The sequence below is a fragment of the Bos grunniens genome, chromosome 11 (genome assembly GCF_055505025.1).
Source record: "Bos grunniens cultivar Pamir isolate PY7600 chromosome 11, Bosgru_T2T1.0, whole genome shotgun sequence".
NCBI lineage: Eukaryota > Metazoa > Chordata > Mammalia > Artiodactyla > Bovidae > Bos > Bos grunniens.
In genome coordinates this window covers 52,127,611-52,154,480 of record NC_141175.1, presented here as the reverse complement: position 1 = coordinate 52,154,480, position 26,870 = coordinate 52,127,611, and the positions used below count along the sequence as shown (strand labels likewise).

At 39.9% G+C, this 26,870-nt stretch overlaps 1 protein-coding gene across 5 annotated transcripts in view; it reads right to left on the bottom strand.

The window, feature by feature from the left end:
* The window catches only part of CTNNA2 (catenin alpha 2), a 1,366,346-nt gene that overhangs the window by 857,656 nt on the left and 481,820 nt on the right, over positions 1-26,870 (bottom strand). For all 5 annotated transcript variants that reach the window (XM_086323685.1, XM_086323687.1, XM_086323688.1 and 2 more), the window contains exon 7: positions 1,032-1,235. In XM_086323685.1, coding sequence (XP_086179811.1) covers positions 1,032-1,235 — 204 coding nt within the window. The remainder of the gene's footprint in view (positions 1-1,031; positions 1,236-26,870) is intronic.

Here is a 26,870-nt window from a genome sequence, read left to right as displayed (position 1 = left end):
GGGTCTGGCAGCAATAGCTCTGTGCCTGTCATCACTGACTCCTGGCTTGACCCAGGGGCCTACACGTTGGTTAGGGATGGGAGTGGTAAGGAGGGAAGGACACGGGTTGGCTGCTCTGTCTCAGTCTTGCCTGGGGTTGTTTCAACAGGGCCCAGAGTGAGTTTCAAAAGATGGGAGCAGATTTTCAGACTCCCCATTCTCTACCTGACAACTACACAGGCCATTCCTTCAATATGTAATGGCAAGGCCTCGCTACATTTTCCCACTTTATGCTGAATTCTTCCTAACTCAGGAGTCCAGAACATGAGGAATGCAGATCATTCACAGTTACAAGACCTGGGCATCAACAACATCACCTCTGCTGAATACATAATTCAGTGCTTTTCAAAACAAAGAATATGATTTCATCTCCTTCGTCTATTTACCAGTCTACAGGAACTACCTCATTTTACACCTGTAGGAGAGAACAGCTGCTGTCGCTGCTGCCATATAAATAGGTTTTACTAATATCCACTTGAAAACTTGAAGACTCATTCTCATAACAATTTCTAAATGCACAGTGAATCAATAAAGTTCCCCCAGATTCTATTACAGTTAGAAGTTTCCACCTTAACCAACTCAGTCCAAACATTGAGAATCTGTATTTTCTAATGCCTCTTAGGGGTGAAGATTAGCCATCCACTGCTGCCCGTGATTTTGACATTACTCTGAGCAAAGGACTTCAGAATATCCTGTTATTTCCAACCACCATCTACTTTTACCAACAGAAAACTTTCCTCAATCAAAGGCAAACCACTAAAACGACCCAGAAATCACTCAAGTAAATAGCCAAAGTATTCCTCTGAAACCTGTTCCACCAATCTCGTTCCTTCTGCCAACGCATTCTGAGAAATCAAGACAGAGCTCTCCCAAAGCGGCTCTTGGATTTCACCTGACCGACTCTCTCAGGGCATCTCCTGTCCTGGAACCACCTGATCGCGCACCAGAATCTTCCACAGCGGTCGGCGCGGGCCCGAGAGCCTGGGACTTACGTTGTTCATGTACTCGCTAAGCAGGTCCTGGAGCGCTTGGCGCACCGCGTTGCACTCGGCCACGATCCGCTCGCGCCGGTCATCGCGGGTGCACGAAGAGTCAGCCATGAGCGCTGCGCCGCTAATGATGCTCTCCAGGCGCTCCTCCAGGGACGGGCGGAACCGGGCCTCGCTGAATGTCATGGGGTCCAGGATGATCTTGTTCTGAAAGGAGCACAGTGTGAAAGAAATCAGCAGAGAAGAGGCGGCTACCTTTGTACCCTGATCTCAAAAACAGAAATTTCTGAGACAAGGACTAGATTCTCCCTGGAGAATAAACCAACTACTTAAATAAAGGCTAAAGTGGCCTTGACACAGTCTCCACTTTCTGTAAGATACTTTGTCCTGAATCTAATCTTCAGGGAGAAAATGTCACGTTTTGTTTTAGAATGTGTTCTTGGGAAAGGCTGTATCAATGCAAGGGTTTTCCAAAGAGACTGTGACACTTGACTTTTTTTTTTTTTTTTTAATTTGTAGGCATCTAGGAAAACACATTTCAGTGTAGCACTTTGGGAGACTATGAGAAGATTTTAAAGCCCTAGACTAGAACACACTATGTAGTGGACAACTTAAGGATGCATTAGTGGTGACTTGTGTACCAACTGTGTCCCCTCATTAGAATCAAAGGGTCTCATGGCAGGATGCTGCTTGAAACCTGAGTAAATAGCATCCAACAGGCACATACATTACAAGTCACAATACCTCCCACTAGGAACTAATGCTTAGCTACCTAATGTGAAGGACTGACTCATTGGAAAAGACCCTGATGTTGGGAAAGATTGAAGGCAGGAGGAGAAGGGGGCCTCAGAGGATGAGATGGTTGGATGGCATCACTGACTCAATGGACATGAGTTTGAGCAAGCTTCCGGAGTCAGTGATGGACAGGGAAGCCTGGAGTGCTACAGTCCATGGGGTCACAAAGAGTTGGACATGACTGAACAACTGAACTGAATTGAGGAACCAATGTGTTGTATAAAAACTAGATTTCTAGAAAAGGATTCATAATGTGTGTGCATGTATCTGTGTGTGATTGAGATGCACAGAAATATGCATCCAGAATTCAACAGATATATCAGCCTGTGTGAAGATCTGAGAATCATCAGGTCTATGTGAATGCAAGGTAGTGAATGGTATACTAGCAAAGTGAACAGAATAAGAGCAGACCTAAGAAGGCCCAATTAATCTCAACTTACAAAGGTTTACAGAAAGACAAGAATTAAAAAGAAGACTGAAACTATAGTCAGATAGAAAGAGCAGAATCTGAAGAACAATAATTCTAGCAAGTCAAGGGAGCAGAAACACTGATGAAGTGTGTGGTGACCAACTGCAGGAAACAAAAGAGACAATACTGACTTTGTCCAACGGTTGGTTTCTACTGGGAACCCCTTTTCTGCTCCGAACAAGGAAGACATTCCAGCAACATTAATCCAAGTGAAATGAGCAGCTGCAGGAAATGGTTTCCTCATCTTCACTGGTGGTACACACTCAGACATCCAAGGACCACCATGGTGGTGATGGAGTAAATGATCTTCCAACTCTAGGATCCTTTGGCAGGACTGCCTTGCCATCCTTTGATGTCATATATACATATATCTAAGAAAACACAATTTATCATATCTACAAATATAATCGGAGAAGGCAATGGCACCCCACTCCAGTACTCTTGCCTGGAAAATCCCATGGATGGAGGAGCCTGGTGGGCTGCACTCCATGGGGTTTCGAAGAGTCGGACATTACTGAGCGACTTCACTTTCACTTTTCACTTTCCTGCATTGGAGAAGGAAATGGCAACCCACTCCAGTGTTCTTGCCTGGAAAATCCCAGGGATGGGGGAGCCTGATGGCTGCCATCTATGGGGTCACACAGAGTCGGACACGACTGAGGTAACTTAGCAGTAGCAGCAGCAACAAATATAATAAAGAAAGCAAATGAGAGTAGGTAGTTATAGCATTGCCCACCTGCCACCTGCTGATACACAGTATGTGCCTACTAGATTGCTTAGTGCTAAAAAGAGGGTGAAGATCATAAAAAAATAAAAATAAAAAACCTTGGGTAGAATTTTTTCCTAATAGGGATATAAAATAGCTACTTAGTTATTACAAAATAGATTCAGGTATGCACTCTGGGAAAGCCTGTCCTAACTCTCCAAAGCATCCTAAGGTATTTGAGGAGGGGGGCACTTCCCTGGTGGCTCAGCCAGTAAAGAATCTGCCTGCGATGCAGGACACCTGGCTTCAATTCCTGGATCGGGAAGATCCCCTGGAGTAGGGAATGGAAACCCACGCCAGTATTCTTGCCTGGAAAATTCCATGGATAGAGAAGTCTGGCAGGCTACAGTCCATGGGGTCCCAAAGAGTTGGATATGACTGAGCAACTAAGCACGTACGCATGCACATGCTCAAATGATCCATGGCTCTGATTCTCTGATTCCTGTTAAAATGCAGAACTCCATGACAGGGAGATCCTTTGAGCACAAAAGTATGACATCCTGAGGAATGAATGAAGCAAGTGGTGACTTACAAGGAAGCACTCACTAAACACAGACCAGGTCTGAGGTCCACTGGAATCGTGGATTTCCTAGAAATTTACTCATTGGTCAAAGTTCTCTCTTCAGTTTAGAGGATGAACAGGAGATATGCTATTCTGTGATAGGTTTTGGCATAAAGACTACCTTCACATTTGCATTTTCTTAGGTCTTAGAAAAAGGACAATCTTTACTTAACTCAGAATAGTGTTACTCAAATCCTGTCCCTTGTGCCCAAGTAGCCTCTCAAACAGTGTCAAAAAATCACATGGAAGCCTCAGTACAGTGGATGGCTTTGCAGCTAGAGGTGTCCTGCCCCATTTGCCATCTGTTCTAGAGCTGTGTCTGCAAGGACTCTTCCCAATGGGATCCATATGTGTTCTCTCTCCCTTTCTACTGCTTTTCAGATGATGCATTTATATATATATTTTTATCATGTAACATGCATTAAGTACTGATACTCTAATTAAAGAAATAACTAATCAAAATATAATTAGGCTATTATCCTTTATAAGGATTACTGATTTTTGAAGTACTCTTTTATAGAAATTCCTATTAACATAATACAGTGAAAAGTATTTGTTCTGCTTTGAGGTTTCAGGAGACTCTTCAGAGTTATATATTGGCTTGAGGATAGATTTTTACTACATTTTTGGACTAAAAAATATAAAGAAATGCCAACTTGGTAGAAATATACTGAGGTAAATTTGAACTCAATAAAGGCAACTGTAAAAGTTTCTCTGCAGAACAAGGAAAATGTTCTATTACCATTATACTATTACTTCTTAAAGTATTTTCCATGGAATCTGAGCCTAGAGATGTAATGTTTTGATGAAAAATTAAGTTTTCCTGGCCAGATATTTTTTGGAAATACTGCATGGCCCAGGATACATTAACACATGAAATGCTTTGGGGAATTCTGCATTAAAGAAGTCAGTTTACGGCAGCATTCCTCAAACCTATTTGAGCCTAGAAGGGGTGCCCTTTTAAAATACATGTATTATCTATGAGAACCTAAGGAACACACTTTGGGGATCGTAGCAAGAGAAAATTTACAGCGGCAGCGGAATGAGCTCCAAACCTCCATGGCCCAGGGCTGTCATGAAAGTAAATGCACTGAAACATTGAGCTTGAAAAACTCTGCATAAAAGTTACACTATTCATCATATTTCTAATGGAATTATTCATTACTTATAGATCACAGGGGAAAGGCTTTAAAAAAAATCTCCCTGGAGAAGAAACAATAAATTTACAGTATTTCTGTCTATATCCATGGTGGAGATGGGGAGCACCATGATGGATATGAAAAGCTAGAGGGGAGAAGCCTCTGAGGGGAAAGAAAAGGCCTAAAGGGCAGTACACATGTGCGTGTGCCTCTGTGTGCATGCGTGTTGGGGGGAGGGGTTGGCTGTGTGTGTCTTATGTATGAGGGGTGGGTTCGGGTTGTGGGTAATGGGTATGGGGATAAACTGGGGGCAGAAGGTATGGGTTGTTGGGGTGTGTGTGTGTGTGCGCATGTGTTTATTTTCAGAAAACTGGAGAGCTCTCAAACAGGCTTTAGGAAATCAGAAAAGAATATGAAAAAAAGAAGAACCAGATGAAGTCAGTGGCTTAAGGACTAGAGGATAAGACCATCTACTGTTGCTAAAGTGATAGGAAAAAACAAACTCCTAGAGCTGGATCCTGAGCAAGAAATTCAGAGAATGAAAGTCTAAGATGAATGTAGGAGTGCTGCTTCTGAATTATTTGGGAATGACTTTAAAAAGAAACACTTAGGCAAGTTCTCTTTGCTAGCACACTTGGGGGTCATTTCACATCAGTATATACATCTTATTTTCTAGCATCAGCTCAGCAGGTCTTCGGCTCTCTATGCGGCTGCCCTCTACTGGCCAGATGGCGCTCAGCAGCAGCAGCACCCAGGATCAAACCCAGCTCCCTGGACACTGAGGGAACATTTCACGGGTAACATGCAAGCATCAAACAGAGAAAAAGGAAGGCCAAGGATTCCTGGCTCTCCCTTTATGACAAACATGTGCTTCCACAAGAGGATTTTATGCTGTTTCCAAGTGTACAGGCTTATTTCTTTTAGTCCACTGAGATTTTACATTTTAAATATCTAAGTCCCTTGTTTGCATTCCTAAAGCTCATTTAATCTTTTTATCCTTTTGATATTTTAGCTCATCTTATATTGTCATTTTAGTTCATTTTAAAATTGTGGGACTGCATGTTCTTTACTTTATCTTTTTCTTCTTTTTTTAAAATAAGGCTTAATTTCTTTTTATCTTGTCTATTTTCAGACCCTTTATAATAATTGAACTGCATATCTTGCATAATATTTTGTGCGTTGTGATTTTTACTTATTTTTATTAACATCTTTACTTTAAAAATCACTGTTTTCATTCTGACAGTTTATAGAGTGGTAACTGGAAAACATGACCACAAAGACAGAAGCCACAATAATTCACTCCCAAGAAAAGGGGGCTAGAATCCTCTTCTACCATCAAGTTGGTGCTGTAATAGTCTCTCTCATCCTACATAACTGATTTCCCATTTTTTTCCCAGTGTTGAACTGTATAAAAGTTTTAACTTGAAATAATTCAGGGAACCATATATTTTGAAACTACTTCCCAGAATAATACATTCACCTGTACTCAACCCACATACAACTGTTACAAGAGCACTGTTTTTAAATCACCCCTATCATCCATTCTCTTTACAAGGACTCACATGATCTAAAATTTCAGGAATATACTCAGATGCTGAGTTATACTTGCTGCAAGCTCTGACACCACAGGGTGCAGCAGAGAGACCAAAGCAAGAAGCTGAATGCACTTCAAATGGTTTGATAGGTCCACAATTCTGTGCCCATGATATTACCACCTCCATCTTATTAAAGAGGAAGGTGGTGACAGATATGTTTCTCCCTGGACATCCAGCTAGGAGACAAAGACACCTGGCTTTGAGCACAGGGCTTTAGACTTTAAGTTTAGTGTTCCTTCCACTGTTTCAGACTGCCCATATTAAGTTAAATTGAGTCTAACAAATCATAATTATAAAAGTATATTTCTTATTTAAAAATAAATAAGTTCTCTGAAACCAAATATAATGGTATAAGTATCATCCATCATACTATCTTCTTTTATGGCATTTGGGTTAACTTGCCCTTCCCATGGATAGTTGAAAGTTGATAGCTATTAATTCAAGAAACAGGTGCCAGTTACTTCGGCCCAGATCAAAGAATCCTTTATTTCAAGAGGTTCACTGTCTAGTCAAATATTAAAAAACAAAAACATGTTGAACCAACTGTAATTTGAAAAATATACCCATGTTAAGGAATGACTGAGTGATGGGAATCTGCACAGTTCAGAGGTTGAAGGTAGACACAGAGATCTTCCTGGAGATTATTCCTTAATTGAGACATAAAGAGTGACAAGCAGTTGACCAAGCAAAATTAGAGGCAATGGAGACAGAATAGGAAGTGGGAACAAATGCACAATATACAAAGTGTATCACAGTATACCAAGTGTATCAGAAGCAATTTACTGAAGCTGAAGTGTTAAGTCTGAAATCACAGGTGTGGTGTGCCATGAAGGGGCCCTAAGCAACTCTCATTTAAGAGAAACTTTTGCGTAAACATAGTTAACTGACCATATCCACCTGCTGCAACTATAGATCCACTAGTTTCACAAGGAGTCACATTTGACCCCAGCAGCCCCCGTCAATCACAGAGCCATTTCCTGTCCAGTGGGGACTTCTTGGGCAGGCAACCTCTGCTCTCGCTGTAGCCTCCTTACTGGCCCGGGTGAGACCCGCTCAAAACTGTGCCAAGGCTCTTCCTACACTGTCCTCTCTTTCCTGCTAATTTCACAGGCAGTTGACCTGCATAGCAGTTAAAAAGCTCTCTTGGCCTATTTCTGCTGGTTCTCTCCCACCTAATCCTCCACAGACAATTCCTTTATTACACGTCTAATCCCATCTGTTTTGGGATTTGTCTGTCTCCAAGGACCCGAAAGGACAAAAAAGGAGACAAAGTTGGTGAAGTGAGCAACAGCCAGATCTGAGGAGCCTTCTCTGCTCTATTAGGATGCTTTCACTCTGTAAATGCCCCTTCAGACACTGGAGAGTCATCAAGAGTTTGAAACATAACAGTGACATAATCCTGTTTGGCTTTAGAAAGTTTTCCCCAGCAGTCAGGGAAGGCAGCTTTGGCAGAAGGATAAGGCAGGGAGCAATTATCAAGCCTTCAGAACCCAGAAGAAAGATGGGCTGAGTACAAGATTGTGTTTGTATAAAAAAGATTAAGGACATTGTATTGGGACACATTGAGAATGTGAATCTACAAAATTTGGAGATATACTGGCTATAAGAATGTAGAAGGAGTCAAGGATAAAACCTAAATTTCTGGCATGAGTAACATCAAAATGCACATATCAACCAGTTCTATCCTGGGTGTCAGCATCCTGTTTTGTAAGTAAAGTTTTATTAGAACAGTCAGGCCCATTCATTTACATACTGTCTATGGCTATTTTCACACTGCAGTGGAACAGTTTAAAAGTTAGGACAGAAACTGTATGGGTTGCAAAGTTTGGGATATTTCCTGTTGACTCTTTAAGAAAACATTTGCTGATTTTGAACAACTGTTGACAGGTAACAGATAAAGAAGAGCAGGTCTAGAATGTCTATGATTTATTTAAGTAGAAAAGTCTGGTGGAAAGTTGATTATAAGTACTGATATATGAAAATGGGCCAGCTATAAAGTGGAGTAGCCTTAGAATAAAGGCTGGAGTGGCAGCCATGAGAATGGATGTCCTATCCCAAGGCGATGGAACAGAATGAGAAGATCAGTGAATCCCAGACAGACTGGGAAACCCTCAATATATCACAGAAAAAAAAGTCCACAAATGACATGATAAAGAATGGTCAGAGAGATCTGATCAGACCTAGGAATGATTTTATTGCCGTAGTTTACAAGGAAGGATACTAGGGAATTTTATAAAAAGGGTAAATAAGCTCAAGACTGAAAATGTTCAGTGAAACTAAGAGGTAAGAAGTTACCAGTGGCAAATTGTGTGCTTACATGTGTATATCTGTGTGAATGCAATATTTATTTATTTATTTTTATTTATTTTTTTGCAACCCTGCTTTAGTTCTGTTTTACAATTTGTGCTTTTGTTAGTTTTATTCTTAACTGGTAAATATAATTTTTGATTTCCTTTGTTTGCTGGGTCACTCTACTGTACTTTATTTTTGTTGGACTGTTTTGACATTGCTTATGGGTGTATATCAGAGAAGGCAATGGCAAACCACTCCAGTACTCTTGCCTGGAAAATCCCCTGGACGGAGGAGCCTGGTAGGCTGCAGTCCATGGAGTCCTGAAGAGTCGGATACAACTCGCAATATTTATTTATAAACATTTTAATCCAAAAGCCACATCAGGCTCAATGGAAAGTAGTAGAAGCAATTTATTTAACTAAATAAATTGGAGATGAAACAAAAATATTTTCAAATTCATAAAAAAAACTTTCAAATTCATAAAAATATTTAACATTTTCCAGAAGGTTCTAAAAACAACTAGAAAACAGAAAGAACTAAATGATATCAAATTAGGAAGGAATAGATAAAACTACATATGTCTGATTGCAGATGTTATAACTGCTCACTTAGAACAAATGGGAATCAACCAAAAATTTATTGCAAATTAAAATTTTCAAAAACTCATGAAAGCATTTATATTTATATGTAAAGTCAATTGCCTCTATACATACAAGAACTATCCAATTGGGAAGAGCAAATTTATAAGGACAAGAATTACAAAACAACATACACAGAAAAACACACTAAGATGTCAACTAGATACAACAAGAAATGTGCTGAAGAAAGGTGAATGGTGTAGGCACACACTTCAAGCACAGGGCAGAGGCAGAACTGGGACACACACCCTCTAGCTCTGGAGTCAAGTTCAATGGAATGTCCATTTCTCCATCTTAGACACTAAAGTAGTGTCTAGTAGGAGTGTAACGTAGCACATGATTCTTTCTACTTTCAGAAGGTATGGAAAACAGTGAATAATGATCAGAGGTCAAAACTCACAAGATGCTTTTTGTGGTTGTTGTTCAGCTGCTCAGTCGTGTCCAACTCTTTGCAAGCCCATGGACTACAGCATGCCGGGCTTCCCTTCCATCACCATCTCCCGGAGTTTGCTCAAACTCATGTTCATTGAGTTGGTGATGCCACCCAACCATCTCATCCTCCATCATCCCCTTCTTCTCCTCCTGCCTTCAATCTTTCCAGCATCAGGGTCTTTTCTAATGAGTCGGCTCTTTGCATCAAGTGGCCAAAGTATTGGAACTTCAGCTTCAGCATCTGCTACTTTGTTGTTCAGTCGCTGGGTGGTATCTGGCTCTTTTGCAATGCCATGGAATGCACTGCACCAGGCCTTTGTCCATGGGATTTCCCAGGCAAGAATATTGGAGTGCTTTGCCATTTTCTTCTCCAGGGGATCTTCCCAACCCAGGGACTGAATATGAGACTCTCACATTGGCAGGTGGATTCTTTGTACTAAACCACCTGGGAAGCCCACAAAGCTACTTTAATCTACTTTTAGTTATCTATCTCCAACCGCACAGCAGGCATTATAACATACTTCTTCTACCAAGAAGGTAAACAAATATTTCTTAGTCTTTCCTGAGCTATGAATTAACAACCATCTTAAAGCTGAGTTCTTACCTAATGGCACTTATGAGCATGACTGGTGTAGGTGGTAAGATCAAGAACATAAAAGTAATATATTTAATTACAATTATGTCAGTAGAAAAGCTCCAGCACACACATAACCCTAATGGAGTGGTTTTATACCCACAGATTATGTTCCCAAGATTTTTAATGCACAGCTGAGGAAAGACAAGGCCTGGCGTGCTGCAATTCATGGGGTCGCAAAGAGTCGGACACAACTGAGCGACTGAACTGAACTGAGGAAAGTGAAGGTTTTTGTTTTTTTTTTCCTTTACTAGCCAAGAAATTACTTGCTAAAGACTGGGAGAAAAATCTTATTTATTATCTTTACATCTTTCAGGCTTTCACTCTTAATTAAACTCTTTATCTCAAATGCGTACAGAATTTTCAAAATGCCAGAAAAGACAACAACAACAAGATGATTTAATCAATTGTTTTCCTAGCTCTAATCTTATAAACATGGAAAAAGCCAAAGCTAGTGGTATGAGTAAGTTCTGTGTTTCTTTGTTGTTTGTGACAACCCTGTGAGATAAATGTGCCCTGGGTTTTTACTACCTACATAGTTCAAGGTAGCAACTAACGAAAAATAATAAATTGTGCTGTTCTACCTCATAAACACCAGACCTTCACCACCTACTGTCCAACATAACTATTTCAAATCAAACAAGCAGAAGAAAGAATAAATGTCAACATGCCCTTCTCCAACCATTCACTTTCATTTTTTAAAGATGTCGGAAAAAAAGTCTCACAAAGGAAGGTAACATTAGTCAAAGTCATTCTTCTAAAGGAATATGTCATTCTGGTCTGGAGTAATTAAAGCAATGCAAATCAGAAAACTTAAATGACAACGAATGTTTAAGGGAGGGAATATTTCTCCTTTAAATATTCTGAGACTTTTCCTGGAATTGGCAACAATGTACATGTCTTCACCTCCCTTTTTTTTTTTTCTTTTTTTGCAGATGGCACCCCACTCCAGTACTTTTGCCTAGAAAATCCCATGGAAGGAGGAGTCTGGTAGGCTGCGGTCCATGGGGTCGGAAGAGTCAGATACGACTGAGCAACTTCACTTTCACTTTTCACTTTCATGCATTGGAGAAGGAAATGGCAACCCACCCCAGTGTTCTTGCCTCGAGAATCCCAGGGACGGGGGAGCCTGGTGGGCTGCCATCTGTGGGGTCACACAGAGTCGGACATGACTGAAGCAACTTAGCAGCAGCAGCAGCATCCTATTTACCTCTGTGTATTTAAACTGTGTTCTTTGTCTTGTCTTGGGGTATAACCGGGTAGGTTTTTTGGTTTCATTGATAAAATAGCCTTTCCTTCCTTCCTTCTTTTTCTCAACTACGAAGTTCAGGAGTTTTTCTGTTTCTTGATGCACGAAGAAGTACAAAGCCCTGTGGTCTGGAGTGAAGGGTTCCGTAGCCTGGGTAAAACATCAAAATGACTGAGCCTTCCCAGAAAAATGGAAACTTTGGTTCAGTTCAGAGCTTTCTGTGGCTTTGGTCTGTCAAAGTCATCCAGGACATAGAAGTCACAGAGAATTTCAGAGTTGTCAATATTTGTTAAGGCATTTAATTTTATTCACTGTATTATTTTGCTGCTGAAATAATTCCAAACAAAGCATACAAATGAACAAGTCCCAGCAGTATCTATCAGCCAGTCATTCACTAGATGGTAAGACAGCATCACGACTCAATATACATGAATCTGAGCACACCCCAGGAGATAGTGAAGTACAGGGAAGACAGCATGCTGCTGTCCATGGGATCACAAAGAGTTGAATATGACTTTGCTACTGAACAACAACAAAGTATTATTTTTTAAATGTCTATCATGTGTTTGTGTGCTCAGTCCTTTCTGACTCTTTGCGACCCTATGGACTGTAGCCCACCAGGCTCTTCTGTCCATGGAATTCTCCAGGCAAAAATATTGGAGCTGGTTGCCATTTGCTCCTCCAGGGGAATCTTCCCGACCCAGGGGTTTAATTGGCATCTCCTGTGTCTCCTGCATTGGCAGGTGAATTCTTTTACCACTAAGCCACCTGGGAAGCCCAAAATGTCAGTTGTCAGTTTAAAATCTAATAATCCTTCAGGCAGTCTCTTCCAGTCTCCCATTACAGTGTCTATAGATAGAGGGAGGAAAGGAATTTTATAGCCCCAAAAATTGAGAATGACAGACATCTACTGATAATGAAGCATGGTCCTAATTCCGATTCTGAATGCTTTAAATCCTTCTATTAAGATTGACGTCTGAGATAAAAGCATAAATCAAGACCATTTTAATAAATTAACCGAGGTGTCTAAATCAAAAGTGTGTTATTTGTTTAGTTTTAAACACTAATTCTCCCTGTGGTGTATCAATAATTAACACAGATTCATTTTCATCTTTTTCATTCTTTCCCAAGCTTCTCTCCCAGTGTGAATCTTTCTATCTCTAAATACAAAGTTGTTCATAGTGCAACTGGGGTAACATTTGAAATGGAAAATACTATAGGTACTGAGTTTTAATCACCTAATTATTTTTATTAAGCTACAGAGAAACTCTAAGCTTCATTTCTGGATTTGCCTTAATTTTTAAGATTGCATTTTAAAATATATTTCTTAACACTTTCTTCTCAGGCATATACTTAAACTAATTATACCATTTATAATATACTTAAGATATTATTTATAATTAAACAGTTCAGTTTAATTGGAACTAAATGACAAAGATAATGACTTGATAATTATATAGCACTTTTATTCTTAGATATCTAATGTTTTTTGAAAGAGAAATCTAAGACCACATTAATTTCAATTTCATTTGAGAAGAGAGTCTGCTATTTAGCAAGATGGAGTTATATATTTACCAAAGGCAATGGATTAAAAAAGCTGGGTGAGGAAGTCCAGCTGTGGACTCTTCCTCCTGGATGTTTTGATCTTAGGGAAACCGGTTTCATTTTGCCTAATTCCATCATCTGTGTATGTTGCTGAGTTGTTGCAAGCAATTCACGAGCACAGTCTCAAGCTCTGACAAGAACAGTAGTTAACAAATCACAGTAAAGCAAGGCAGAGGTATTATCCTCTGCTTTACATTATGGACTGATCAGAAAGCAAGTGTCTAAACTGTCTTTAATCAAATTGAGCCTTTAGAGGGTTGAAGAAAAAAAAAAAAACTGATTTTACTCTTTGGCTGAAAACACAGCATATTATTGCTTCAATCCCCATAACTCTCTACATTGTTGACCCTCTTTTTAAACCAGTCTTCATCCACTTTGACTTCTGTGTGAAGTGTTAGTTGCTCAGTCCTATCTGACTCTTTGCGACCCCATGGATTGTAGCCAGCTAGGGTTCTCTGTCCGTGGAATTCTCTTGACAAGAATACTGGAGTGGGTAGCCATTCCCTTCTCTAGGGGATCTTCCTGAGCCAGGGATCGAACGCAGGTTTCCTGCATTGTAGTCAGACTCTTTACAGTCGGAGCCACTTCTGGTGGACTTCTGTGTAGTATTTAATACAATTTACCATCCACTCCTTAAATTAAGCCTCACCTGTGCTAAAGGGCTTCCCTGGTGGCTCAGAGGGTAAAGTGCCTACAATGCGTGAGACCCAGGTTCGATCCCTGGATCGGGAAGATCCCCTGGAAAAAGGAAATGGCAACTCACTCCAATATTCTTGCCTTTAGAACGCCATGGATGGAGGGTGGTGCAAAGAGTCACACATGACTGAGTGACTTCACTTCTTGTGCTAAAGGAAACCATGCTTTAATGTGGGTCTCCTTGTACCTCTCCGACAGCTCCTTCTCTCATTCCTTCCCTAGTTCTCCCTTGATCTACATGAGCAGCTGGCATATCTCAAGGTCCTGCTCCTTGTCCTCAGAAGTCTTCTCAATGCCCTCTTTCCTGGAGAGATCTCCTATCCAGGCCTTAGCCATTATTTAGTCATGAACAAGAACTCAGATCCCATGTCCAGTCTTGTCTCGCGAGGCCCAGGCCCTTCCCTATAGCTACACACTGACCATTGCCAACTAGATGTCCAATCGTCACCCCAAGTATAAAGGAACTCTTCATCTTCCTCCAAAGCTTAGCACCCTCAGTCCTATAAAGGAACAAGCAGGAGAGAAAAACAGGAACCTAAACCCTCACTTCATCCTCCTGGTTCGCTAGTGAGAAATTAGAACCCACAAGAAACCCTCGCTTGACAAAGAGATGAAGTGTTGCTCCCACAGGCTAGGTGCTTGCTGAGACCACGCAGTAAAAACCTGAGGAGTCATTCTGGCTCTGAAGTCCATGTGCTTGCAGCCTCATTCTCTCAGGCACTTCTATTTAAAGATCAAGCATTCTCGTAATATATGCTGTTGTTCAGCTGTTCAGTCATGTCTGATTCTGCAAGCCCATGGACTGCAGCATGCCAGGCGTCCCTGCCCTTCACTATTTCCCAGAGTTTGCTCAAACTCATGTTCTTTGAGTCAATGATGCCATCCAACCATTTCATCCTCTGTCACTCCCCTTCTCCTCCTGCCCTCAGTCTTTCCCACCAGGAGTAAAGTGGTAGAGAGGTGGACAGTTTGGATTAAAATCTTGACTCCAATTCCTTCTAGCTGTGACTTCTAACTGAGCAGGTTGCATAAATGATGAGGGTCTTAGTTTCCTTATTTATAAAACAGCAGCAGTATCAACAGCAGAACAACAGCAGTATTGATAGAGTCGAGTCATTGAGAAAATAAAATAACATATGTAAGGAGCTTAGAATATTACATGGCACAGAGGAGTAATAAATTTTAACAATGAAGTCATTTAAAATAACTCTTTCAAATACTTTGTGTGTGCTTAGTTGCTCAGTCATGTCCAACTCTTTGCAACCCCATGGACTGTAGCCCATCAGGCTCCTCTGTCCGTGGGGATTCTCCAGACAAAATGCTGGAGTGCACTCCCATGACCTCCAGGGATCTTCCCAACCCAGGGATCTAACCCAGGTTTCCTGCATTACAGAAGGATTCTGTAGTTCCACTGTTACTCCACCCTCTACCCCATACTCAGGCCATTGTTGTCTCTCATTTGCTCCATCATCAAACTCTAAATTAACCTCCTTTCTTCTACAGCTTATTTTTCCCTAACAGATCATTCTTAAAATTCTTCTCAGTCCTTCTGCTCCACTGGTCCAAAACCTTCAATGGCTGCCAAACTACCTCTAATTACCAACTACTTGACAACATAGAGATACCGCTTATCTTACCTGGTGGTTCTCCAATTCTATTTTCATCATTCCTTTTGTAAAATTTGTCAAAGTCATCAATAGAACTAAACAATGGCTTGCATTTTTTCATGCAACCCTCAGAATTGGGATGTCATTTTCAGCAAGCACAACTTAAAGAAATGTAACTTCATATCCATTCACTTCAAGTCTCAGTTCAGTTCAGTTCAGTTCAGTCGCTCAGTCATGTCCGACTCTTTGCGACCCCAGCACACCAGGCCTCCCTGTCCATCACCAACTCCCAGAGTTCACTCAAACTCACGTCCATCGAGTCGGTGATGCCATCCAGCCATCTCATCCTCTGTCGTCCCCTTCTCCTCCTGCCCCCAATCCCTCCCAGCATCAGAGTCTTTTCCAATGAGTCAACACTTCTCATGAGGTGGCCAAAGTACTGGAGTTTCAGCTTTAGCATCATTCCTTCCAAAGAACACCCAGGGCTGATCTTCTTTAGAATGGACTGGTTGGATCTCCTTGCAGTCCAAAGGACTCTCAAGTCTCAGTGACCTTCAAAATTCTCTCCAGTCTAATGGCAGTATCTGCCTCTCAATGTCATCTCCCAGGACTCTCCCTAGAAACTCTTGGTTTGAGACGAAGTGGTGCCTGAGTACCACATTCCACCTCCATATGCTTTCATGGGCACTATGATATTAATTCTCTTTTGAAAATTGTGGGCCTCCCTGGTGGCTCAGCAGTAAAGAATCCTCCTGCAATGCAGGAGACTCAGGTTCTATCTATGAGTCGGGAAAGTCCCCTGGAGAGGAAATGATAACACACTCTATATTCTTTCCTGGGAATTCCCACTGACAGAGGAGCCTGGCAGCCTACTGTCCATGGAGTCGCAAAGAGTCAGACATGACTTAGTGACTAAACAACAGCACTGAATATTTTAGTACCTTCCTCCCTGTTGCTTGTCTGAAGCCCATGTTGACCCTATGCAGGGCAGACTATCTTCAACTCTCTGTGTACAAGACTCTCTTCTTAAGTCCCATTATTTAATTCCTTGTCATTTATCATCCAGCTTACCCATTTGGTTCTTGTCTTCTTGTCTGACATTACTATGCATCATTAGTGGGAGGTGTGTGTGTGTGTGTGTGTGTGTGTAGTCTCTCTCTTGTGTGTTTGTATGTGTGTTTAACACAGAGACAGAGAGAAACAGAGGGTTAGGAAGAGACCACCAATTAGGACGTTTTTCCCCCACATTTTTGTATCTTCTACTACACCCAGCTGAATGCTTTGCACATAAGTAGTTGATAAATATTTGCCAATTAACAGATTGAGAATTCCACAGACAGAGGAGCCTAGCAGGCTACAGCCCACTGGATCGAAAAGATCTGGATATGACTGAGCAACTTTCACTTTACTCACTTACAAGAACAATGTTTTTAAATAATTTAAAAAAAACTAGGGCTTATCCACATGTTATATTTCTGTCTAAAATCCTCTCCTCCATATATCCTTAAATAGTAAAAATGGCAAGCAACCTGAGAAAAGAATCAAGAAGTGACACGAACCCAATAATCCAGCAACCAAATAATTAGTTACTGGATTGTCAATGGTTTAAATTTTTCTAAGTTTAATAATAGGAAAAACAAACTTCTTATCCCTCAAATTACTTACACTCTATGTCTATGATTTGGAATGTTAAATTATCCACTTAACACAGAAAGTCAATTTATATTTCTCAGAAGCAATTATGACTTAATTGCTGTTATCAACCTAATAAATTACTAGGTGATTTCCACAAACCGGTTATACACTCAGATTTCATGTCTGATGAAAGAATAATTGTATCAATATTCTGCAAATATGAAAAGGAAATTGGTTCATTGGCCACCAGGAAATGCATACACCTTGAGTGTAAACTCATCTATCTTTTTCTGTCTACTTTTAAGTACGCAAATTAAGATTAGAAAGATACATTTTGCCTCTCACAGGAATAATGTGCAATACGTTAATTGCTTTTCAAGAAACACAGCATGGCCTGACAAATATTCTTTGTACTTAATGAGGATGTTATGTTCTCCTTTGAAGTCTGGATTTTGATGTGCATCCGTTGATAATACTTTAAATCATACAGAGTCTTTGTATAACACTGGAACACAGACATCCGAAAAGGGTTAACCTAACTGAGAAGATAATGGATGCCCTTTGGAACACAATAGAATGTTTATGAAGGACTGTCATATCTCCTCTGGGGAAATTGATATGGCCACAGTGCAGGAGGCTAAGAAGAAATTATTGGAGGATAATCTAGTGAGCCACTAAGATCAAAACAGTAAGCATTTTCATTTGTGAATCCTTTCAACAAACGTTTATGCTCACCATATTGATGAAAGTATTAATGAGACCTGGTCTCTGTCCTTCTGGTGTTCACATCTGTAGACACAGAACTGGGAACAGAATAATACACTTACTACTAGTATACTCAATGTCTAGTAGTAACATAAAAGGGACAGTGGTTTAGTTAAAAGGAAAATTAGAGACAGTTTCAAAGAATAAAGCACCCGGGCTGGTGCAATGGGATGACCCAGAGGGATGGTATGGGGAGGGAAGTGGGAGTGGGGTTCAGGATGGGGAACACGTGTACACCCGTGGCAGGTGCGTATTGATGTATGGCAAAACCAATACAATATTGTAAAGTAAATAATAATAATAATAATAAAAAAAATTTTTTTAAGAAAATAATAAAGAGATACTGATTATCAAAAAAATAAATAAATAAAAATACCTTTTGAGAATAGTTTAAAGCCTATACGTACACACTATTATGTCTGAAACAGATAACCAACAAAATATTGGATAGCACATGAAACTCTGCTCAGAATGGATACATGTTTATGTATGGCTGAGTGGCATTGCTGTACACCTAAAACTATAACAACATTCTTAATTGCCTATACTTCAGTATAAAATACAAAATTAACTAATAAAAAAAGGCAAAGATTTCAAAGAAAGCGTCACAAGAGGGAACACGTGAAAGAAAGAGCAATTGTACATCTGAAGAATAACAAACATTAATTATGACAGGACATGGAACAGAAGGTGAGAAAAAAGAGAATCTGAGATAAACGAGGTAGTCGGGGTCCTAGTGAAATGATCTGATGCCATGCTAAGAACTTTAAACTATATTCCAGAGATGGAATTTCACTGGTAAAGAAAACATAATATCTGATTTGCATTTTGGTAAAGCTAGACCATCAGAGGTAATGGGATGGAAGGTGAGCAGGCAGAACAACCAGTGAGCAGGTTATTTCAATGGTTCAGGCCAAAACATGGACCTGAATAAACTGTGGTCATAAAACATGAAGGAGAGAGTGTCCAGCCAAAAATTGTAAAAGGAACTGAATTTACAAGAGTTTAAGATTAACTGGAGAGGAAAGCAGGTAAGACTCTCAGCTTTCTAGATTGAATAACCACATTTATAAAGGTCACTTCTGCTGCTGCTGTGGCCGCTAAGTCACTTCAGTCTCGTCCGACTCTGTGCAACCCCATAGATGGCAGCCCAACAGACTCCCGCATCCCCGGGATTCTCCAGGCAAGAACACTGGAGTGGGTTGCCATTTCCTTCTCCAATGCATGAAAGTGAAAAGTGAAAGTGAAGTCGCTCAGTCGTGTCTGACTTTTAGCGACCCCATGGACTATAGCCTACCAGGCTCCTCCGTCCATGGGATTCTCCAGGCAAGAGTACTGGAGTGGGGTGCCATTGCCTTCAGTCGTGTCCAACTCTGTGCAACCCCATAGATGGTAGCCACCAGGCTCCTCTGTCCCTGGGATTCTCCAGGCAAGAACACTGGAGTGGGTTGTCATTTCCTTCTCTAATGCATGAAAGTGAAAAGTGAAAGTGAAGTCGCTCAGTCGTGTCCGACTCTTTGCCATCCCATGGACTACAGCCTACCAGGCTCCTCCGTCCATAGGATTTTCAAGTCAAGAGTATTGGAGTGGGGTGCCAGTACCTTCACTGCATAAAGGTCACACTTTAAAATAAGAACTACTAAAAGCAAGGCTAGGCTTGACAGGGGAAAAACATTATGTTTAGTTTGAGAGCATTTGGATGCTTAGATGTTATCCAGATTAACATGTCACACAACCAGATGGACACCGGTCTGGAGCTCCAGAGAGAAGCTGGGACCAGAGAAACAGGCTTGAAGCACATGGGACCCCAACCAGCCAAGCCTGGAGGTCCTTTAGTGAAAACTGAACAGAGTAAAGATAGAACTCTAGAGGGAAAAACACACTTAAGTGGCTGGAAAGAGAAGAAAGCCCAGGAGATGGGAGATGTGAGCGTCAAAGAGGCAAGGGGAAAAAAAGTCAATAGAGTCATTCTAGAAAGTTAAAGGAAATGTTACCTGGAGGAAGAATCAGTTTAAGGAAAGAGATGCCTCAGCATGAAAACAGTTACCTGGGCAGTTAAACCTCCACAAGTGGCAGGCTTCTAAGGCAGGTGGCTCGATGACTTGATGACTTTTAAATCTATCAAAATCTAAGATATATTGATTTAAACCCAAAGCACATGGCAAGGTCAAATACACATTTTTGTTTTTGTTGTTACTGTCAGCAATTTTGCACCATCAATACTTTCTCTCCTTCTTAAATGTAAATAGGTTTGAACAGTAAGTATTAATATAACCCTCTCAACTAAACTGACATACTCATTTTGCCTCCTCTGGTCTCCTGCAGATAGGTCACACATTCCTTCTTTCTCTCATTCAACAAACGTTTCTTGAGAGCCAACTATGCACAAGACCATGTTAAGTATCAGCAGTAAAATTGCTACCACAATTTTTTTTTAATGGGATACCTTTTAAAAGAACATGAATTAAAACACATGATAACAAATGCACTACTTCTTTTTACTGTTCATGTAAATGCGTGGATTTACATGTGGATGCATAAAATAGAGAGCTAGTGGGGAGCTGCTGTATAGCACAGGGAGCTCAGCTTAGTGCTCTGGGATGACCTAGATGGGTGGGATGGAGGGGGTGAAGGTGGGAGGGAGGCTCAAAAGGGAACGGGATATATCTATACATATAGCTGATTTAGGACTTCCCTGGTAGCTCACCTGGTGAAGAATTTGTCTGCAATGCAGGAGACCCTGGTTTGACTCCTGAGGGAAGATCTGTCATGTAACTCAGGATTTCCACAAGCTGTGTCAGCAAGATTTCCTGGAGAAGGGATAGGCTACCCATTCCAGTATTCTTGGGCTTCCCTGGTGGCTCAGACAGAATCTGTCTGCAATGTGGGAGACCTGGGTTCGATCCCTGAGTTTGGAAGATCCCCTGGTTGAGGGCATGGCAACCCACTCTAGTATTCTTGCCTGGAGAATCCCCATGGACAGAAGAGCCTTTCGGGCTACAGTCCATGGGGTGGCAAAGAGTCAGACACACCTGAGCAGCTAAACACAGCACAGCGTAACTGATTCCTGTTGTTGTACAGTAGAGGCTAACACAACATTGTAAAGTAATCATACTCCAATTAGTAAAATAAAATAAAACAGTAACTACAAAAAAACCTTCATGTGGAGAGTCATGAAAGATGGAAGCCCTATTACTTCTGAGCAATCTGCCATCTAAGAAAGTGCAGCTCTGTTAGCTTTCTTGCCTGAATAAATGCTATCTACCTATGTTTGCACTCCATGTAGTTGGTATGTTCCTCTTGGTCTCAGTTCTTTTAGGCTCTTTCACTCTTATCTATATTTGCTATGTTCTTTTCACTGCTAAGACTCCTTGTTCTACTCTGTACCTCCCAATCTCCACCCTCACCAGCATTCAGCAATATACAAATTACTGGCCATGTCTTCCACCACTTATCTCTATTCCGCACACACAGCCTGTGGAAAGCCCGAGTTACACGGCAGAGGGTCTGAACTGCTTGAGTTTAAACCAGTCAAAATGTGCATGGTTTTACCATAGTTATTTGCATCCTAGAATTCTCTATTCTGCTCTAGTCTGGCACCACTTAACTGATAAGAAAATTAGCCTTTCTTTACTATAACATACAAGGCTGTGCAAAGCAATTAAGTAGAGCACAGAGATGGAAAGTTGCTAATGAATTACAAAGGATCTCTCCCCACTTCCCCTAGCCCATCCCTGTACACAGACATTGACTCTGAGTGCTGGTTTTAAATTAATTACTCCTTACTTAGGAAAGTAAATAGTGGTCACTAGGGAGTGACGATTTTATAACATACAGCAATTATTCTCTGAGAAAATGTATCTATGTACAACTGGTTTTTGCATAATTATAAATGTATAACCATAAACAAAAAGCATAATGAGCTGAAAATGACAACAAAGAACAAACTGCAGAATTGGGATTGCTGTTGACATTAGCAAAAGATATAGATGGTAAATCAAAGTTACTGGCAATGATTTAGAAAACAGTTTGTTTGAAGTTTCTGGGCCAAAGACACACAGGTGGCTTATATCTTATTTCCCAGCACATGATTCACCAGTAATGAGGCTTGTATTTACATTTTCAAGTATGTGGCAGTCTGACCATTATTTAGTTTTGATTGTAAATATATAAAATTTTTAGAGTCTACTTTGAGGACTAGGTCCATATTAACTAGATTTACAATATAAACTTTGTTAAAATAACACATTTTGAAACATTTTTAACTTACAACCAAATAGGTAAATTTAGATCATTTTCAAAAAAAACAAATTAAAATTAAATTATTTTTATACTGCGAAAGATAATAATACAAAGGCATCCATTTCTCACCAGCACCATAACTAGTATTTATTTAGTGTTTATGTCAGCGAGTCTACAAAGTGTTTTTGTATGTTTTATTAATTCTCGCAGCAAACCACCATGGCCTCATTAGACCCATGGGAAATGAAAGCTTCAGTTCAGTTCAGTTCAGTCGCTTTCAGTCTGAAAGCTTACAGACCTGCTTAACCATCAGGGAAGGCCAGGAGGCAATCAAAACAGTCCCACCTGAAACATGAAAACCAATGGCTTCTTTTACTTCCAGGCCAATCAACAGCAGCTGTTTGACATGTAGTGAGTGGGAACTCTCAAACTCTCCTGTGTCAGTAGACCAGAAAAAAGACAGGGAAGCTTCAGGTTTTTCGAAAGACAACTTAGTGGCAATGTGAGAAAATGGGCTGAAGAAGATTGGAAGACTGGAAAGGAAATCACTTAAAAGGTCTTTGTCAAGATGAGACACAAAATTCTGGCAGACTCAAGTATCCCAAAATATTTATTAACTATGGATCTCATGTGAAAACTGGTAAGCAGGGACATAGGAATTCCCAGCCATCTAATGGAGGAAATAAGACTTTATGACCATAGTGAAATATGGTAAAGCCTAGCAATCATGATAGGTTAAGTGCTTTGGACATTTGCTCTGGAAATTTCAGTTTGAGACAGAACTCTCGTCTTTAACATTCAGCGCTTTCCAAAAACAGAACAAGAAATGGCCACCAATGATTTCCTCCCAGCAATGCCCTCCAAAGGCAGAAGGCACTGCCAGGCGTGTGGAGTAGAGACTTCAGAACTCATGATAAATGAAACTGGATGACATTGAATACCCTTTCCAACTTCAAAGTTTTATAGAGTGATGAAGAAAAGAAAATCTTAGTAGGAAATTAGTTTCAAAATGAATGGACTCTGTGGGTCTCTCCCTGTCTCTCTATCAAGGATAAATAGATAGTGTTCTATCATTAAAATGTCAAGTTTTTTTAATACTGACCTAATTGAAAAGCACTTTTTATTTTTTTAGCATTTTAAATAACATTTCTAAAATCAAACTTTATAAAATGATTAAAAGAATGTATTCAATATTATACCATGACCCACCGGGAACAAAATTTATTTAGTATTTTTTAAACACTAAAATTGAGAATATGTGGGCATGAATTAGTCAGACTTAAGTAAGTGATTACTTTATGTAACCATCTAGTTTCAAGGACACAGTTTTTCCTGGTAATTACTGTGAAAAGTCAATATCTGGGGAGACTTTGTTGGAACTACAACCCTTCAATAAAGTAATAATTTTTGAACTAGGCAAACTAGCAAATGTACAGGTACTCTGGGGGCACCCCTTTTATAAATCTGTAATTCTTAATGGAAATAATTTAGGAAAGACTCTCTGCTGTTTGTGTGTGCACATGTATATGTGTGTATGTGTAAAATAAGATTGGTTTTAACCTTTCAAAAATAAAGATTTTGTGTGCCTAAGTGAGAGAAAGATGACAAGGACACAGCAAATGGAGTAAAATGTTAAGAATAGGTGAATCTAAGTAGAGAATATGTGGTATCCTTTATACTTGCAATATGTCTGTAAATAGTTTCACTTTTTTTCAAGCAAAATATTTTTTTAATTAAGGAATATTAGTGAGAAAAAGTTTTGGAAATAAATACAGGGGGTAAAAATTCATAGCACACACACACCCATATATGTATATTCAGATGTATATATGTGCGTATGTGTGTGTGTATATATATATATATATATATATATATATATATATGAACCACTTTGCTGTAGAGCAGAGATTAACACAGCATTGTAAAATAACTATACTTCAATAAAAAACACTAATACAATTTTTTTAAGATTGCTTATGCTTTGGCCAAGCCTTGTTTGGAAGTTGCTGTGCATGACGGTGTGGATATGGCTGCAGGAAAGTGAACAATATTATTGTATCTACCGTCTGAGCCACCAAGGAAGTCTACTCTATCTATAGCTACTGTCAATTAATTAACAACTTTTCAATCAGGCCCTGATTCCTAAGGCTTTTCTAGGCATCAGGTTTAGCACTAACTTTGGTTAGAAGATGTCTGGCTGACATTTCTGTTAAGAGAAGTAGGGTTAAGAGGAAAAAGTTATTAACCTACCATGGATTGGGCACCTATGAATGTTCATACCATAAAATTACTGTCACACTTTTGAGGAGTCAACATTATTACTCCCTGTTATAGACCCAGAAGCAGAGGCACAGAAGGAAGAGTTTTCGTGTCTGGATTCAGACATAAGCTTGTTTCATTCACCCTGCACCATGCTGTTCCATGATGCATGAGGGAAGCCAGCATGACCAGAAGATAAGCAGGGCCTCAGTTACGCTCTCACTACCTCAGCCACCTTCCCGTCTTACTGTCATGCACATCTGCGGGTAACCATTTCCCTACAGCCTTCGCTCAATGCATGTGTATAATCAGAACAAAACAGGGCATCAGAGAACATGTGGAGAAATGAGCAATGGGACTCAACAGCTTATAGCGAAGCTTCCCAAATACGCTGCAGGAGAAGTTCCAGAAGTGTGTTAAGGAATTTGGTTGGTGAAAAATCCAAATGAGTGTTTTTAGGGGCAGGAGGGGTGTGTGTGTGTATGTGTGTATGTGTGTGTGTGTGTGTGTGTGTGTGTGTGTGTTTACTTCACCACAGAATCAAATTAAATCTTATCCATGAGTACCAAGCACATTGTCATTACTGTATCATAGGAAGCACACGAGAAGGGGGAGGTATAAATCTGGAGGGCTAAGTATAGATAAGCACTTCTAACATAAGAAATCATAAAGAAAAATAAGACTAAGGAAGTAAACATTTTAAATAGATCACACTTTTCACCATTTAAGAGTTCACTAGATAAAAAGACTTGCTTGGTTCCCAAATTTTACAGTATGATTAATAAATAAATGATAATCAAAATATTTGCCATCATACATTTAGACAGTTTAGAATATGATAATCAATTACATTAGTATTCACTATTAGATTTAGTGCTAATTATTTGAAATAAAGATGAGCTCAGATCCAGAGAATCAATGTTCCTAATAGAGAAAATCATTATCCTGGGGAAAATACAGATTCTCCCATTTCCCCTTGTGAAAAGAAATAAAACCAGATTGGAAACATAACACTTTTGATTAAAGACGTCAGGGAGGCAAATAAATGAGAATTTGAACCGCAATTTTCAAGAAGGGTATTTCAAATCTCATTCTGTTATTTGCTCAGTGACTTTTTGCAGCTCTATGTTTGCTAATTGAAATGTAGAAGAGAAAATTTAATTGCCTTGGGATATTCCTTGTTGTAATTATAATAAGACATACTATAAAGGCAAATGATGCTATCAGGAAATACTCTTAGGCTTATTACACCTTAAAAAAGTTAAATTTTCTTGGAAGCAAGAGGATATGAGAGGTATCAATATTCCGGAATAAGATTTCTCAATGATAAATGATGAAGCCAGATAAATGGGTCTCTGCTTTCTTGCTCAGGAAGAATACCTTGTCCCAGATGCTGGCTGACTGCCTCATGCTCTGCCAACAGAACCACCCCAAACTCTCCACCTGCCCTGAGCATCTCTTGTTATAATCTGCATCTGTATCTATCTTTACTGCCACCCCAGGGTTACAAATTTCAAAAACGGATTAATGCAACATCCATTGCATAAAGTTAGTGTACAGAAAGGTGTCACAAGCAGACTAACAATTCTCTGAAGGCCAACTGCACCTTCTTGCATCCCCTGAGTTTGGACCACGTAGGATGGATTTAGTTTGTGCTACACTTACAGGTAGAAAGAAACTCACTGGAGTATGACTTAATATTCTATTTGACCACCAGATGTCAGTGCATAGTAAAGAATGCTAAAAACACCACTGCTTGTTTCTGGGTAGCAAGACTATTTTGGTGAGTTTAGTTTCCAGAGTGAAACCAGGGCAGATAAATTCAGAGATAGTCCATAGGGAGAAGATATGAGACTTGCTGGGTCTTCTACCTTGTAGTTACTGATATTATGTCCTAACACATAGGAAAAGTTCTCCACTTTAATAGTTCTCCACTGTAATAGTTCTCCACTGTAATAGTCTGTTGTTGCTTTTTAAAAGTAAAATAAACACTAATAAACGCATGCTAATTTGGAGCTCTGGTGGCTCAGATGGTAAAGCATCTGACTACAATGCAGGAGACCCAGGGTCAATCTCTGGGTCGGGAAGATCCCCTGGAGAAGGAAATGGCAACCTACTCCAGTACTATTGCCTGGAAAATCCCATAGATGGAGGAGCCTGGTAGGCTACAGTCCATGGGGTCGCAAAGAGTCGGACACAACTGAGCGACTTCACTTTCACTTTCACTTAAACCTAAATAGCTTAAACTAAATTAGAAAAATCCTAGATGTTGTAGAATTTGGATTAAAAAAATTCAAAATATATATCCATAAATTACTAGGCATTTAATAGTCATATTGGTGGGACTGTAAATTAAAAGCCAGGGAAAAAAAGAAATCAATGCAAGAAAGTTATATTATATAAAAAATCAAATATCCCACAAAGGGCTGAAAGTTCTCAAGATGTCCCAGTTGGAATTATAA